Below are 18,801 nucleotides of genomic sequence, written 5' to 3' on the forward strand. Positions count from 1 at the left end.
TTGACAACCTGAGGGTCACCTTCAACTCTTCATTCTTACTTATCCCACATATCCAATCAGTTGAATTGCCAAATCTTGCTTCTGCCTCTACATCAACTCTCACATCTGCCCCTGCTCTCTAGTCATATAGTCACCATCCCAAAAGTGGCCTATACCCTTTTTCCTAGACTATTGCTGTAGCCTCCTAATTCATTTTCCTGCCTAAGTCTTTTCCCACTACAATCCATACTCCATAAAATTCATAGTGATTTTCCACTCTCCTACCCAATAAAGTTCAATGCCTCCCCATTGACTCTAGTGCTAAATACTATTTCCTAATTATCTCACCCTTTTAAAATGTCTATTTCTTTTTTTCAAGGCAATGGGGTTAAGTGGCTTGCCCAAGGCCACACAGCTAGGTAATTATTAAGTGTCTGAGGCTGGATTTGAACTCAGGCACTCCTGACTTCAAAGCCAGTGCTCTATCCACTGTGCCACCTAGTCACCCCTAAAATGTCTATTTCTTAACAAAAGTAAAAATGTTATGTAAAAAAGGGGGGGGGTAACTAGGTGGTACAATGGATAGAGCACCAGCCCTGGAGTCAGAAGGACCTGAGTTCAAATCCAGTTCCAGACACTTAATAACTGCTTAGCTGTGTGACCTTGGTCAAGTTACTTAACCCTATTGCCTTAAATAAACAAAAGTAAAAATGTTATGTAAAATGTCTATTTCTCAACCAAGTGGTATAATATATCTAATTATTAGTATATTAGGCAAATTATAAATAAAAATGCTTATTTGAGCTAGATGTCCAAAATATTTATCTGATGCAGGCTACCAGAGGTATTAAATTCAAATAGAAATGATCATTGTAGGCCACATGTTCACTTAGAAAACTATAGATTAACATTATCTATGATGCAATGTATGTTTTCTTTAATTTTGCTAAACATTTCCCAATTACATTTTTTAATTTGGTATCAGTGACACTCAGGAGCATTTTGGACTGCTTGCCACCAGACTCCTGAGTTTGACAAGCCTGGAATACACAATCAAAAATGTTTGGAGACCTTTAGCTAAGGCACAAAGATAGTTTGCTCAAAAACAAGGAACCAAAGCTGATTTTGAATAGAGACCACCTGGAATCACACTCCACAATGCAAAGGGGCCTTGATTCTAACACAAAGCTTACAAAAATTCATTTTTCAAAGTTTCTATTGATTTAGTTCTGTCAAAAGATTATCTCACAGAAATCTCTCTTCCATTCTCTTGGGTCTTCAGTTGTAGCTATTTAGTTTTAGTCTCCTTTGTGTAAAATTCAAGGAACATGCCCATAACATCTGCTCCTAAATCCTCCCAGTTCTTCTCCCAGTTCTATTCCAACAAAACTTCTTTCACTCATTGCATAGATCATCTTGCTATGTCCTATGAAGTCCTCTTCAAACCCCCTCCCAACATGCTTATTATCCTTAGATCAAATCAGAGTATGCACCTCTCCAATTTCTATTCATTGCTACTTTAACTATTTGAGAATTGCTCTTATGTTCCTCTCCAAGTCTTCTCTTCTCCATCCTGAACATCTCCAATTCTTTTTTTAGTTGAATGTGATATGACATGTTCTTGAAACTCTTTACCATGCTGGTCTCCCCTAGATACTCTCCATAATAGCAATACCCCTTCTAAAATGAGGTGCTCGGGGCGGCTAGGTGGCACAGTGGATAAAGCACCGGCCTTGGAGTCAGGAGTGCCTGGGTTCAAATCCGGTCTCAGACACTTAATTACCTAGCTGTGTAGCCTTGGGCAAGTCACTTAACCCCATTTGCCTTGCAAAAACCTAAAAAATTAATAAAATAAAATGAGGTGCTCATATTACTGCAATGCCATGAATTTGCCTATAATAGTTTTGTCACCTCTCTAGTCTAGTACCATGAGAAGCAGCATAGCCTAGAGAGAAACACAATGAATAGCAGATAGAGGGTTGAATTTGGAATAAGAAAGACTTAGGTTTAAGTCTCACCTCAGACACTTAATAGCTATGAGTCTGTGGATAAGTTGATATAATCATTCTCATCCTCATTTGTAAAATGGGAATAATAATAACTGTAGTATTTACCTCACAGGCTGAAATGAAATACTATATATTAAGATACTTTATAAGTCTTAATGTTAATTAGTATGACTTTTTAAAAGTACTCTAAGACTGAATTAGCTTTTTAGGTAGCATATTGCTGTGATATTATCAACATGAATTCCACTAAAACTCCCAGATATTTTTAGATGAATTACTAGTTAGTCATATATCCCTTATCTTGTAGTTGAAAAATTCATTTTTTTAAACTCAATTTTAAGACTTTGTACTTATCTCTATTAAATTTTACTTCATTGGATTTGGACTGACATTCTCACCTGTCAAGAATATTTTGAATCCTAATTGTCATTCAATATTCCTCCCAACTTTGAATTACCTACAATTTGTTAAATCTACATGTACTTTATTCAAGACATTGATTAAAAAATGTTAACAGCACAGCATTGAGCACAAATCCCCTGGGCATTCCATTTGAGATTTCCTCCCAAGTCAAAAGTTGATATATATCCTAAGTGACTCTTCTATGGGTCTAGTAATTCAACCATATCTAAATTCAATCAGTTGTATTATTGTCTAGTCATACCACTCCATTTTTTACAAAGGAATAGCAAAAATTTCCAAAACTCTGGGTAAACTATAACTTACAGTAGTCCTTTGATCTACCAGCCTAGTAGTCCTGTCAAAAAATGAAATATGATTAGGCTCTCTATGATGAGTGCTTTTTTTAAAAAAAAAATAAAGATGTTTATTTTATCAATGACATTTGTTTTTACATCATCATTTCCCACACAGGCAGATTGAACCCTCCTATTTTTGTTTGTTTGTTTGTTTTTAGGTTTTTGCAAGGCAAATGGGCTTAAGTGGCTTGCCCAAGGCCACACAGCTAGGTAATTATTAAGTGTATGAGACCGGATTTGAACCCAGGTACTCCTGACTCCAGAACCAGTGCTTTATCCACTGTGCCACCTAGCTGCCCCCCTCAGATTTTTTGATAAAGAAAATTATCTGGTATAATAATGTATACAGCATTCTTTCATAGTGGTTTTCCAAGTCTCTGTCAGGATCAGATGGTAGATTTCTTTATCTAATTTCTAGGATTTTCACTTGTTTTTCCATTATTCAGAGTTCAAGCCATCTTTTCATTCATATAATTATAGTCATTGTATATGGGATGTGGGGGAGAGGTTGGGAGGTGGGGCAGAGAAAAGGGAGAAGCTGGTCAATGAGAGCCCAGTCTTTGGAGCACAATATTTGGACTATATTGCTAAACCACATGGAGACTTGGGAAAGAAATCCTGCTTCTGAAAATGTGTAATGGAAGGCCCTTTCCACTTTCGATTCAGAGTATATGCATTGTCTTGATGGCTTCCCACCAACTTTCGGTATGATATGAAAAGCTTTTGAATTGACTTTGAGTTGGAACTGAGTATACAAATTACTTGAACACACAAACTACCTTTTCTTTGGTAGCTTTTAAGTGAGAATGAATAAGGAATTCTATATGTCTCTGGAGAGGGAGAAACAGTAGAAGTAGTAGCAATATCAGTTCTGTTGTAACTATCTCCCCAACAGGCTGCCTGCCATATGGCACTAAACTCATGATGTTGCCAATTTCTCTCTCTGTTATATTTTATTTTTTCCAGTCTTAGGTGAATTGAATATCAAAAAAGGAATAGGCCAGGTTACATATCTGTAAGGTTTAAAAGATTAGAAGATCTACAGGTGTCCAGCAACTGGAATTTGTATACCTAGCTCTAAGGAACAACCTATTTAAGCCAGCACAGAAGTAAATTGAACCAGCAACTAAAGACACCCATCCACATCCCTCAAGTAAAGGAACAACTCATCCACCTAGAAATGAACTAGGTGGGTGGAATATTTGGGAGTCCTCATTTTGAGTCTGCTTTCCCCAAAGACTAAATCAGAAGGGAGAGTGTTTCCCTAGTTTGGAGGGAAATTTATCTTTAACTATATCTTTGAAGCTATAGATATATAAGTATGTATATATATAAATGTATATATGTACCATATTTTCTCCAAATTAAGACCAGGTCTTATATTAATTTTTGCTCCAAAAGAGGCATTAGGGATTATTTTCAGGGGATGTCTGGAGACAGGCTTCCTGCAGGAATCATTATTTGATCTATTTTTCTCTCTTCAAGGAAGTTCTTCATGTCTTTATCATGGTGAATTCTGGCTGAATCCCAGACTAGAGGACCACTTTGGTCTTTTCACAAAAAAACATGACTGCGTTAAGTTCGTCTATTTCCTTAGAACTGCTTGTACGCACCAAGCTTTTTTTGTTTCAAGAACATAAATGCCTGAAATACATTCAATCTTATCTTTCTTGCCCTTAGTGATGATTAGAGGTGGGGCTTTCTTTCCATCCAGTCATTATCAAGTGCACACATTATTCCTGTGTTGTATCTGTACTCTAACTGTTCATTTAGCAATAAGTTTAGAATGTATCTGTTTACATAGCTACCCACTTGGATATTTACAAATACATAATCATAATTTATATTATAATTTATGTTAAGTATTAAAGTAAATAATATTATTTATTTATATTTAATTATATGTTAATGTTATTATTTTATCATTCAAATATATCTGTCATGTATTGTGTCCATCTGATGAACTTAGCTGGGTTATATTGGGAGTATTCTGAAAAAACAATCATGCCAGGGTCTATTTTCAGGAAAATGCATATATGTATATGGTTATATATATATATATACTCCTAGATGATGTAGTGCAAAGAGCACTGGCTTTGGTGTCAGGAGGACAGAAGTTTGAATCTGACCTCAGAATGACAACTAGCTTATGTGATCTTGGGCAAATCACTTAATCCTGATTGCCTTGCATCCTGGGCCATCTCCAGTCATGCTGATTCATATCTGACCACTGGACCCAGATGGCTCTGGAGGAGAAAGTGAGGTTGGTGACTTAGCACAGCAGCCCCTCACTCACATCCAAGTCATGTGTTTGTCATGGCATCACCTCCCTGATGTCTGGTCTTCTTCAAAAGTGAAGGAAAAAAAAACATTAAAACATTATTATGTAAATGTATGTAAACATATATTTTTACTTCTATCCTTACTATTCCTGCATCAAATAACACTTAGTAAAAGATAATCAATGTTAACTGGTTAACTGACATTAACTAGTTGAATGATACTTGGAGGAAGAACACTGAGATTAAAGATATTAGATTGGGGTGGCTAGGTGGCACAGTGGATAGAGTACTGGCCCTGGAGTCAGGAGTATCTGAGTTCAAATCCAGCCTCAGACACTTAATAATTACCTAGTTGTGTGGCCTTGGGCAAGCCACTTAACCCCATTGCCTTGCGAAAACTAAAAAAAAAAAAAAAGATATTAAAGAAACTCCCCCCTCCCTCTAGGCTTGCCCCTAGAACCAGAAAACAATTTGGTATTAGAAATTCTAAGTTACTAATTATTTTGGAGGGAACAGCTTCATTTGAGTCATATGGTCGTGAGCCAGATTACAAAAGATTGAGGAATGAGTGAGAGGAAAGGAGGTGGAGAAAACAAATGTAGAGAGCTTTTTCAAGCAATTTAGAAAAAGGAGGAAAGATATAGGATGATAGCTTAAGAAGATGGTAGGTTCTAATAAGTTTTTTAAAAAGATAGAAGAGATTAGGCATGTTTGAAAGCAATAGAAAAGAAATCAGTTGTTTAAAAGGGTTAAAGATTCAAAAGCAAAAGAATTATTGAGGATGCAATCTCCAAGAGAAGATGGGGAAGGACCAAACCAAATGCAACTACAGGGTAGCCTTGGTGAAGAAAAAGGCCATCTCTCTGTCAGAAACTGGAGAAAAGGACATGCTACCACCTGTACACAGTAGACCCAGGCCTGGCTAACTAGCACCCTTTATTGGCCAGCACCACTGGCTGCTGTGGGCTCCCCATGCATACATACCTCTCTCCTCTCCTGCTCTTCATCAGTTAACTCAGAGGAGGAAGAATATCATCTGTGCCCAGAAGGTCTTGTCCTGGTCTACTGTCCACCCACCCCCACAGAAATGCAAAGGCCCATTTAAATCTTGACTAAGGCATTTACTAGCTCTGTGCCTTGCTTTTCACATCAAAGATGTGATGATGATAATATATGTACTATGTACATCACTGCACTGTTATGAGGAAAGGTATTTTGGAAATCATAAATATGTGGAAACAGCAAATAGTATTTATGTCTTAAGCACCAGTTTGATGGACATGTTCCATTAATCCTAGGTCCCTAAAGTTCCTACAGAAAAACTATCAAGTAATAATAATCAATAATAAAAGCTCATGTTTATATATCATCTAAACATATAAAAGTGCTTTCATTCATGCTATCTCATCTAATCCTTATAATCCTGTGAGAGTAGTACTATATTATCACCATTTGATAGATGAAACTAAGACTGAGAGGGTAATGAACTTGTCCAGGGACCCAAGATTTTATTGTTTTAGACAGTTTATGAACTCAGTACTTCTGATCTCTTTGTCCAGAGTTCTATCTACTAGGTTCCTGTCTTACTCTTAAACACCTTAAACAAAGCTGTTCTTGTAAATAGAATAGTCATGAGAACACTGTTGTCACTCTTTCATCTGCCAGACTGAGAAAAGGACAAGTCATTTAGGAGTAAGAGAGCTCTAGACTGCTAAATGTCTCTATTTCACTTGACCATACAGAGTCTAGCACAATGGGTAGGATGCAGGAACCCTTTAATAATTCTACTAAGTGTTGACTGATCAGGGATTGCACTACCATTTCTCTGAGTGCCTGAATTACCATTGTGCAATTTTGCAATAATTCTGTGTGTCCAGTATGCTTTCCTTTCTGTCGACTCCCAAGCTCACTAGTGGCTATATGGCCAATCTGAGGAATAATATAAAATGTGAGTTATTTTATTTTATCAGTCTTTGTTGAATGAATGACAGTTCTTTAGAAGTAAACCAGTCTGGAAATAGAAAGAGTGTATAGTCTTCAGTTTCATTCTGCTCCCTCACTTGACTCACACATTTCTCTTCAGTCTCAATAAATCTCCCATTTGTTCATAGGTGGTCTCCTTTTCCCACTTTCCAAACACTCTATCTCCCAGTAAAACACCCTACCACCCTAGGTCAGGATATATTTTGACTGGAGTTGTTAGAATGGATAGAAATACTACAGAGTCAATGGCTTACATAGGTCAAGAGAAACATAGGTAAGAGAAACAAAATGAAGGATCTTAGAAAACTAGTAAAGAATCTCACCTCTTTGATGTTCATAGCAGCTTGAGCCAAAGTCAATAACTTTAACAGATACATGGCCTCTCTGGTATAGAACAATGTTCTCCTAAAGAAGAAATGAAAGACACATGTAGCATTTCAGTAATATTCTCATTAGGAAAACCTTCTATCTTATTTTCCAAGCAGGCAAATCCTATCCAGCTTTCAGAATAGTGCTCAAATCCAACTTTTCCAATAGGTGTTCTGCAGCTACTCCAGACCTCAATGAGCTCTTCATTCTCTGAATACTTATTGTCTTCACTATTCAGACCTTTTATTTGAACCCACCAAATTTTAGGACAGTTAGGTGACAGAGTGGATAGAATACAGGGCCTGAAGTCAAGAAGACTCATCTTCCTGAGTGCAAATCCAGCCTCAGACACTTTACAAGCTGCATGATCCTGAACAAGCCATTTAACCCTGTTTGACTCAGTTTCTTCACCTATAAAATGAACTGGAGAAAAAAGTAGTAAACCATTCCAGCTTCTTTGCCATGAAAATCCCAAATGAAGAATTGGACACAACTGAAATCACTGAACCCAGCAACTTATATTGTTACTCAACTGTGTTGTTTGTGTATTTTGTCTCTATCACTAGATTGTAAGCTCCCATTCTTACTTCTGAATGCACATAGAAACCCATAAATGTGTAAGAATTCATGTAACATAGTAAAATAGACAAATTAATGGAGCTGAAGACATAAGACTGAATTATATTTCTACTTTTGGCACCCATGTGACTTTGGACAAGTTTTTTTTTTTAATTTTCCTATTACAAAATAAAGAGAATTGATAAAATAATCTCTCTAGGTCTCTTAAAAATTTCAAATTCCTAATTTCCTCCTATTTTGCCACTTTAAAAAATGTGACAGTAGAGTATGCAACAAAGGGTAATAATTAGAATAGATATTATAGTAGACCATAGAAAAATCAACAATAGGTTTTGGGAAAAGTAAATTCTATGTCTAAACTGCTGAAGGAAGGAAAAATAAAGACAATCATGAGCAGAGAGGCAAGACTTTTGGATTCTTTTCCTAGAGAAGGTGAAGGAATTTATTGGTAAGAGCAGACATATGGCAGAGAAGTACCAATCTTTCATCTGGACAAGTTGCTAATGACTTGAAGTCATTTTTGATTCTTTCATTTCCCTAACTCAAATCCAATTGGTTGACAGATTCTACTGATTCTACTTCCATAATATTTCTGCTACTTAATTCTGTCCACTCATGCTGCGGACAGATGAAAGCACTAGTTCAAGCCCTCACCACAGTTCACCCGAACTATTATAAGTCCCTAATTGTCTCTCTTCCACTTTCCAATCCATTCTCTAAATAGTAATCAAAAGAATCTTCCTAAGGCACATATTTTGTCATGTCACTTCCCTGTTCAAGAATTATCAGTGAATTCCTTTTGCTTCTTGGATTATACAGACTCTTCAGTCTGACTTGATAACTGGAATTTATATAGGATTTAAGATTTGCAAAGCAGTTTTTAATTTTCTTTTTTAATAATTCATTTATTTTCCCCAAAATATGGAAAAATAATTTTAACATTCATTTTTTGTAATGTTTTCCACTCTAACTTACCTTCACTCTCCCTAGTATAGCAAGTAATCTGATAGAGGCTATACATGTGCTATCATGTTACACATATTTCCATAATAGTCACACTGTGAAAGAAGAATCAGAACAAAAGGGAAAAATCACATGAAGGTTAAAACAAAAAAAACAAATTTTTAAAAAATGAAAATAGTATACTAAAAAATGAAAATAGTATCTGTATTTAGATTCCATAGTTCATTCTTTCTCTGGAGGTGGATGGCATTTTCTATCACAGGTTACTATATTTCTGAGAAGAGTCTATCATTTTTTTTTTAGGTTTTTGCAAGGCAAATGGGGTTAAGTGGCTTGCCCAAGGCCACACAGCTAGGTAATTATTAAGTGTCTGAGACCGGATTTGAACCCAGGTACTCCTGACTCCAAGACCGGTGCTTTATCCACTACGCCACCTAGCCACCTCTAAGAGTCTATCATTGTTCAGTGTCCTTCTGTTTCTGCTCACTTCACTCAGCATCAGTTCATGTAAGTTTTTCTGAAATCTGCTCATCATTTCTTACAGAACAATATTCTATTACATTCATATACCACAACTTGTTCGACCATTTCCCAATTCCCAATTCTTTGCCGCCACATAAAGGGTTGCTATTCTTGTACATGTGAATCTTCTTCCCTTTTTTGTGATTTCTTTGAGATACAATACCTGGTAGTGGTATTGCTGGATCAAAGGGTATACACGGACTTATTGCCCTTTAGGCATAGTTTCAAATTGCTGTCCAGAATGGCTGGATCAATTCAGAACTCCATCAACAATTGCAAAGCACTTTAAATAGGTTATCTCAACTGATATAACAACCCTAAAAATTACACATTTCCATTTTATAGACAGGGAAATTGACATGTTAAATATCTTTCCTAGGGGTCACACAGATAATAAAGGTCTCAGAATAGACAGATCTTCCTAACTCCAAGTCCAAGGCTTGGAGGTTCCATGCTATCCAAGTTATCTTCCTAAGTTAGTTCCACATTAATTATCCTCAAGTACTCTACATTCCAAATAGATTGGACTATTTGTCAGTTCCTGTACTTGCCATCTCCTGATTGAATGTACAATATCAGACATGGAATACATACCTTCCTCATCTCTTCTTTTCAAAAATTTTATTTTCCCTCAAGGATCAGGTCAGGTGGCACCTCCTCCATACATTTTCCAATGGTTTATAAAATATTAGCAACATTTTTGAACTTTATATATTATCTACATTTCTCAATATATCTTTCTATTCCCTCCTCCCAGATAATTATCTCTTATAAAAAAAATTTAAAAAGAAAAAAGGTTTAGCAAAACTAGATGAATAAATCAATACATAAATCAATAAAATAAAGTATGAAATTATTTCTCATATCTCTTCTTTAAAATCAAGTCTGGTCATTATTATTTTCCAGTTTTCACTTCTGATTGTTTTATTATTGTTGTTTCTCTTTCCATTGTTTTATTCTTTCCATCCTAGAATTAATTTATATTTTATTTATCTGTATGTGTGTGTGTGTGTGTGTGTGTGTGTGTGTGTGTGTGTGTGTATGTATCCAAGTTTGAATGTAAACTTCTTGAGAACAGGGACTGTTGAATTTTTGTCTTGATAACCCCAGAACCTAGAACAGTACAAATAGTTGTTTTATAATATCTATTACATTGAAAAGAATTATACTTCTGATGATAATACCAATTGAAAATAAGAATTCAAATTGTGCTCCAAAGTTTACAAAATGCTTTCTTTAAAGAATCATTATTTTCTACTTTTATTCTAGTGTAGCCATATCTACACAGGTGGGCTTTTTTTCCATAGGCAAATAAAAACAACAAAGAGTCCCAGCTCCTCTTTCTCTGAAACCACACTACATATATTAAGATACACAGTAGTTTCCTAAGATTCTTGTTCTCCCAAAATAGTCCCTAGTTGGTCTCAGTTTCTGTCATATTACCTGTTCAGTTGTTTTTCTGTCATGTCCTACTCTTCATGACCCCATTTGGGGGTAAAGATACTGAAATAGTTTGCCATTCCTTTTCTAACTGATTTTACAAATGAAGAAACTGAGGCAAACAGGGCTAAAGCACATGCTCAAGGTCACAGCTAATAAGTGTCTGAGGTCACATAAGAAGAGGATTCTTCCTGACTCCTGGACTAGTGGCCATAGCCACTATACCACCTAACTGTCAGTCATATTACCTATTAGCCCTTATTACTTCCCCCTCCCCCATACCTGCCCTGAAGTCTTATCTGAGACTATTTGGGCTTATCCTTGGCCTGGGAAAATAATCAGTTGACATTCTGAAAGACAATTTGTAGTCAAGCAAGAAAAAGGTGCTAAATTTTTCATACCATCTGACTCAGAGATTCAACTAATAGGTTTATAACTTGAAAAGATTAGTGATAGCCAGAAAGGACCCACGGGAGCAAAAAGTTCAGAAAAACATTATCTGTAATAACAAATTTATGCCTAATAATTTGGGAGTAGCTGAAGGAATTGTGAATAAATGCACTAGAATATTATTGGGCCATAAGGAATGATGATGATGATGAAGATGATTCCAAGGAGACTTGGGAAAATTTATATGTAGCAATTCAGAGTGAAGAGAATCAAGTTAAATATGTATGTGTATGTAGATATGTATAGATATAAAGATATATATATTTTATACACACAAATATAAGCAATGTATTTTAAGTCAACCCTGATATAAAGCAACAAAAGACCAAAGACAATGGGAAATGTTGATCCTAGTTTATTAAAGTTTAAGCACTTACCTCTTCTTTCTATGATCAATAAGCTAGAAAATGAAACTATTCTCCTTCACTATTTCTCCACATTCACATGTTCACCCATTGGTGGAAAAAAACATTTTAGTATGGTTGAAAACACACTTGGGGCAGTCTGTTTAATGGGAGCTTTGTTTGGATAGTTTTATTATTCGATAACAAAATACATTAAGAAAAATATTAAAGGGGGGGGGCAGAGCCAATATGGCAGCATGAAGGTAGCATTTACCGGGACTCCTTCCCCCACCCCCAAACACCAAAAGCCAAAAAATTGTGACTCAAGCCAAAATTAAGAGGGGTAGAACCAACAGAAAGCCTGAGCAATACATTTTCCCAGTCTAAGATAACTTAGAAGTTCCGTGGGAAAGGTGTATTTCACCAGGACAAGAGGTTGGAAAAAAGCTGCAGCTGCAGCACAGTGCAGCCCAGACCAGCTCAGAGATCACCAGCAACAGCTTGAAGGGGCAGTGAGAGAACTCTGCAACACCAGAATGAGTGTGGAGTGAGGAGCACCAGTCACAGAATCTGCAGCGAGAATCTGGAGAAAGCAGCCTGCATGCACCCCCAGAGACAGTAAGGGAAGTCTGTAGAAATTTCTCTGCTCTCCCTCAGGATAGGACTCTGCTGCTAGCCTACACTCAGAACCAGGTTGCAGTTTGCGCTTCCATACTAAGTAACCAAGCTGGATCCCTCCTTATTGCTCCAGGACAGAGGGAAGTTTGGGGGCCATCTACATATCAAAGCACAGGCAAAAGATCATAAGACCTTGGAGGAAGAAAGGTCCCAGTGGGGTGTCCCAAAAAACCCCAAAGCTTTGGAACTGCTGTAAATTAGTCTTGGGCTGAGGAAAGGAGTAAACAACAGAAAAAGAAGATCTGACCATAGAGAATTACTAGAAGATCAAAACCCATATTCAGATGATGACTAAATTGAAGCTTCCATATCCAAAATCTCCAAGAGAAAAAGAAAACGTCCTCAGACTATAGATGAGTGCAAAAAAGACCTTGAAAAGCAATTAAGGAGGGGCGGCTAAGTGGCATAGTGAAGGGGCGGCTAGGTGGTGTAGTGGATAAAGCACTGGCCTTGGAATCAGGAGTACCTGGGTTCAAATCTGGTCTTAGACACTTAATGATTACCTAGCTGTGTGGCCTTGGGCAAGCCACTTAACCCCATTTGCCTTGCAAAAACCTAAAAAAAAAAAAAAAAGAAAGAAAAGCAATTAAGGGAGATAGATGAAAAATTAGGAGAAATGAGAGTGATGCAGAAAAATCATGAAAACCAAATTAACAGCTTGGTGATATACAAAAAAATACTGAAGAAAATAATGTTAAAAACCAGTTTAGGCTTAATGGAAAAAAGCAAAACAAAAGGCAAATGAGGAGAAGAATGTCTTAAAAAGCAGAATTGGGGGGTGGCTAGGTGGTGCAGTGGATAGAGCACTGGACCTGGTGTCAGGAGTACTTGAGTTCAAATCTGGCCTTGTATGCTTAATAATTACCTAGCTGTGTGGTCTTGGGCAAGCCACTTAACTCCATTTGCCTCACTAAATAAATAAATAAACAAACAAACAAATAAATAAATAAATAAATAAATAAATAAATAAATAAATAAAAGCAGAATTGGCCAGGTGGGAAAGGAGACAAAAAAGTTCTCTGAAGAAAATAACTCCTTCAAATGCAGAATGGAGCTAAAGGAAGCTGATGACTTTGTGAGAAATCAGGAAGAAATAAAACTTTCAAAAAAAGCCAAACATTAGAAGAAAATATTAAATATCTCATTGGAAAAACAATTGACCTTGAAAACAGATCTAGAAGAAATAATTTTAAAATTATTGGGCTACCTGAAAGTCATGACCAGGAAAAGAGCCAAGACTTTATTTTTCAAGAATAATGCAGCAAAATTGCCCTGAGATTCTAGAAGCAGAGGGTAAAATAGAAATTGAGGGAATTCATCAGTTACCTCCTGAAAGAAATCACAAAAGAAAAACTTCCAGGAATATTATAGCCAAATTCCCAAACTCCCAAATCAAAGAGAAAATTCTAAAAGATGCCAGAAACAAACAATTCAACTACCGAGGCTCCATAGTCAAGATTACATAGGATCTGGCAGTATCTATATTAAGGGCTCGTAGGGATTAGAATATGATATTCCAGAAGGCAAAAGATCTTGGTTTACAACTGAGAATCAACTACCCAGCAAAAACTGGACATTCTCTTTTTTTAAATTAATTTTTATTAAAGATATTATTTGAGTTTTACAATTTCCCCCCAATCTTACTCCCCCTCACCCATGGAAAGCAAGCTGTCAGTCTTTACTTTGTTTCCATGTTGTAACTTGATCCAAATTCGATGTGATGAGAGCGAAATCATATCCTTAGAGAAGAGACAAGAATTCTAAGAGGTAACAAGATCAGACAATAAGATATCTGTTTTTTCCTAAATTAAAGGGAATAGTCCTTGAACTTTGTTCAAACTCCACAGCTCCTTAACTGGATACAGATGGCACTCTCCTTTGTGGACAGCCCAAAATTGCTCCCAATTGTTGCACTGATGGAATGAGCAAGCCCTTCAAGGTTTATCATCCCTCCCATGTTGCTGTTAGGATATACAGTGTTTTTCTGGTTCTGCTCATCTCACTCAGCATCAGTTCATGCAAATCCCTCCAGGCTTCCCTGAAATCCCATCCCTCCTGGTTTCTAATAGAACAATAGTATTCCATGACATACATATACCACAATTTGCTAAGCCATTCCCCAATTGAAGGACATTTACTTGATTTCCAATTCTTTGACACAACAAACAGGGCTGCTATAAATATTTTTGTACATGTTTTTACCCTTTTTCTTCATCTCTTCAGGATATAGACCCAGTAGTGGTATTGCTGGGTCAAAGGGTATGCATATTTGTTGCCCTTTGGGCATATGAACATTCTCTTTCAGGGGGAAAAAATGGACTTTCAATGAAACAGGGGACTTTCAAACTTTTCTATTGAATCAACCAGAGCTGAACAAAAAGTTTGATCTCCAAGTACAGGACTTTGGTGAACCATAGAGGGGGTGGATGAGAAGGACTAACTATGAGGAACTTAATGATATTGAACTATTTGTATTTCTGCATGGGAAAAAGATATTGATAACTCATATGAACTTCCTCATTTATAAGAGCTGTTAGAAGGAGCAGAATATAATGGCATAATATAGTGAAAAGATGGAGTCAATGGGTGATAAAGGAAAGTACTGGGAAGGGAAAGGAGATGAAGAAGAAGAAGCTAAGAAATTTCACATAAGAGTCAAGAAAAAGCTTTTTCAATGGAGTGGAAAGGGGTAAGGCAAGGGGGAATGAGTGAGCCTTCATTCTCATCAGAAATGGCTCAGAGAGGAAATAACATACACAATTAATAGGGTGAGGAAATCTATCTTACCCTAGAGAAAAATGAGGGGAAAAAAAGGATGGGATAAGGGGGAATGGGGGGAGGGAAGGGGGAATAAGTGATAGAAGAGAGGGAAGATTGAGGGAGAGGGTACTCAGATTCAACACTTTTGGACAGGGCCAGGATGAAAGGAGAGAGAGAATAGAATAAATGAGAATCTGGAGGAATAGGGTGGAGGTACAGCTAGTAATAGCAACTGTGGGAAAAATATAGAAGCAACTTCTCTGGTTGACTTATGATAAAGAAGGCAACTCTTTCCAGAGACAGAGCCATTGGAATCTGAACACTGACTGAAGTACATTCTCTCTCTCTCTCTCTCTCTTCTTGAGGTTTCTCATCTTCTTGGATGGGGAGGGTGGTTTAAGTTTAATCTTATGTTTATTCTTATGACACATTCAATTTACATCAATGTATAGCATGTAAATAATGTAAAGACTATCAGACAGCCTTCTGTGAGGGGGGAGGGAAGGGAGGGGGGAAAATTGTAAAATTCAAAACCTTACAAAAATGATAGATAGATACTACTACTGTATATAATTGGAAAACAAATAAAATGTTAATTAAAAAAAAGAAAAATATTAAAAGCAAAGGAGTAGGGGCAGAGCCAAGATGGTGGCAGAAGAACAACCTCTCCTAGGTGCTCTCTCAAAAATATTTAGCAAACCTTAAAATTATGACTTTAACTAAATTTTCGAGAGACAGAACCCACAGAAAGATCCAATGAGGCAATTCTCCAGCTCAAGGTAACCTGGAAAATAGCAGGAAAGCTCTATTCTAAGGGGTTGGAGGGGTGGAAGCACTAGGAGCGAAAAAGCTTCAGTCTTCTGGGAAAAGCCCCAGGATGCTTGGTAGCAGAAGCAGTTTCCTGACCTGCACAACTTGGAAGATCAGCAGGGAGACCTCTGCCAGAGGAAGCATGAAGTCCAGGCCAGCATGGCCCTCCTCAGTGTGGCCTCGGCCCCCAGCACAGCCTAGATCCCAGGAAATAGAAGTAGGTCTATGGAGCTGTCCACCAACTGCTCCCTGATTTCCCAGACCATGGAAGCTAGGGGAGTGGAGACTGTCAAGGTCTGTCCTCTGTCCCTGGGACAGGAGTATGGGGCTTTGACAATATTCAGATCCTGGTCGCAGTCTGGGTGCTGGGTGAGAGGGGTGAGCTTGTGGCCATTCAACAGACCAGAAGAGCAGTCAGAGCCTCACATACTGAGGTCCATGAGGGGGTGTCCCAATAATACTCAAAAGCTCAGGAAGCACCCCAAAACCAGACACAGGCTGGGAAAATGAGTAAACAGAAAAAAAAGGAACCTGACCCATAGGCAATTACTTTGTAGGACCAAAACACTTAATCTGAAGATGAGAAAGTCCAAGCTTCTACATCTAAATACTCCAAGAAATATAGAAGTTGGGCTTAGTCTATGACAAAACTCAAAAAAGATTTCGAAAATCAAGTAAGGGAGGTAGAGGAAAAATTGGGAAAAGAAATTAGAGATATGCAGGAAAAAAAATGAAAACAAAGTCAGCAGCTTAGTCAAGTAGATCCAAAAAGATATGCTCAAGAAAATAACATATTGAAACAAATTTAGGTCAAATGGATAAAACAGTTCAAAAAAGTTATTGAGGAGAAGAATGCTTTAAAAAGCAGAATTGACCAGATGGAAAAGGAGAGAAGAAAGCTCTCTGAGGAAAACAAATCCTTCAGATGTAGAATGGAGCTAAAGGAAGCTGATGTCTTTGCAAGAATTCAAGACACGATAATTCAACACCAAAAGAATGAAAAAAACTAGAAGAAAACGTGAAATATCTTATTGAAAAATAACTAATCTGAAAAAAAAGAAAAACAACTAATCTGGAAAACAGATCTAGAAAACATAATTTAAAAATTATTGGGCTACCTGAAAGTCCTGATCAGGAAAAGAACCTTGACCTCACTTTTATACAGGAAAATTGCCCTGATATCCTAGAAACAGAGGGTAAAACAGAAATGGAGAGAATCCACCAATATTCCCCAGAAAAAGATCGCTCCCCCAAAAAACAACCCCCAGGAATATTATAGCCACATTCCAGAACTCCCAAGTCAAAGAGAAAATATTACAAGCAGCTAAAAGAACACAATTTAAATATCATGGAGCTGCAGTCAGTGTTACCCAGGACTTAGCAGCATCTACATTAAGGGTTCATAGGTCTTGGAATATAATATTCCAGAAGGCAAAAGAGCTTGGAATGCAACCGAGAATCAACTACCCAGCATATCCTTTCCAGGGGAAAAGATGGATTTTCAATGAAACAGTGGAATTTCAAATGTTCCTGTTGAAACAACCAGAGCTGATCTTCAAGTAAAGGACTAAAGTGAAGAATAGGAAGGAAGATGACAAGGGTAAATTATGAGAGACTTACAGATATAACACATTTTCTTTTTTTCCTTTTTTCAAGGTGCAAGGTGGTCTGTCTGGGACCAAGGGGCTGGGTGGTTGTTGGGTTTCTGGAGTGGGATATGGGCTTGGGGCCCTCTTGACCTCAGGGCTGGTGCTCTGTCCACTGTGCCACTTGGCTGCCCCACAGACATTTTTGAAAAGGGACAGAGTGAAAGGAGAGAGAAAATATAATAGATGGTAGTAGGGAGGAATGAATGGAGGCAATTACAATCAACAACAACTGTCGAAAAATATGGAACTTCCGGCCAAGATGGTGGAGAGAATACAGGCACAGTGGTAAAGTCTTCTGATCTTTCCCCATCTATAGTATGAAACAAACCTCTTAACAGAAATCCGACCCACAAAACCCAGAAAGAAAAGCCAGGAAAAAGAACATCTACTTCAGGATTTGTCCTCTGCAGCCCTGGGTGAGTCTGGGTGGGTAAGTCTGGGTGCAGAGGGCAGGTAAGCCCCAGATCAGCCAGATTAGTGGCTGAATTGGAGCTGGGGAGCCTGAGGGCCCAAGAGTCAGACCTGCTTGATCAGCAGTGGGGCTAGATTGCCGGGGCTTGAGTTAACTAGGAAACAGAGGCACTGGCATCACGTTGACCCTCTGGAGCTTGCCGACAGGGCTGGGGGGAGAGTTCCAGTGCAGGAGAGCTGCGGACACCATCCCTGGGCTCCTTTGATCTGAGGAACTCTGAATCCACGCCTCCATTGTGGCTGAGGCCTCTTCCCAGGACAAACACAATTACAGATTACTTCTGCCCCAGGCACAGGTGTGTGAGCAGAAGAACCAGCCTAGCTGACAATAGGGAGAGGGATGACCTCACCCCAGGCTAGAGCCCACCACTGATTGAAGGGAAAAGGATTCAATAGCTTCAAGTGCTCCCTTCAGGCTAAGGGAGTAGGCCTCAATCAAGGACACAGACACTCCAGAGAAAGCAACCAGCACCTCCTACTGACCATCCAGAGAAATTGCACTCAGTGAGTAAAGCCTCTAGGGATCCCAACACCAAACCTCTGTGAACCAGCCCCTCCCCAACTCAAAGTCTTAGCAAAATGAAGAAAGGTCAGCCCAAATGTGGATCCATAGAATAATTCTTGGAAGGAAAAGACCCTAATTCAGAGAGGCATAGAACCTCTGAGGAGAATATGATCTGGTCTCCAGCACAGAAAGACTTCCTTGAAGAAATAAGAATGGAGTTCAAAAATCAACTGGAAAATTTGGGAGAGAC

At 37.9% G+C, this 18,801-nt stretch overlaps 1 protein-coding gene across 14 annotated transcripts in view; it reads right to left on the minus strand.

Annotated features, from left to right (window-relative positions):
* DYRK4 (dual specificity tyrosine phosphorylation regulated kinase 4) overlaps window positions 1-18,801 on the minus strand; it is a 123,721-nt gene that overhangs the window by 17,214 nt on the left and 87,706 nt on the right. For all 14 annotated transcript variants that reach the window (XR_012470199.1, XM_074194608.1, XM_074194600.1 and 11 more), the window contains one exon: window positions 7,335-7,416. Coding sequence is in view for 13 of the 14 variants with exons in the window: in XM_074194608.1 (XP_074050709.1) it covers window positions 7,335-7,416 (82 nt within the window). In the remaining variant the exon portion in view is untranslated. The remainder of the gene's footprint in view (window positions 1-7,334; window positions 7,417-18,801) is intronic.

The sequence above is a fragment of the Macrotis lagotis genome, chromosome 7, assembly GCF_037893015.1.
Source record: "Macrotis lagotis isolate mMagLag1 chromosome 7, bilby.v1.9.chrom.fasta, whole genome shotgun sequence".
Classification (NCBI taxonomy): domain Eukaryota; kingdom Metazoa; phylum Chordata; class Mammalia; order Peramelemorphia; family Peramelidae; genus Macrotis; species Macrotis lagotis.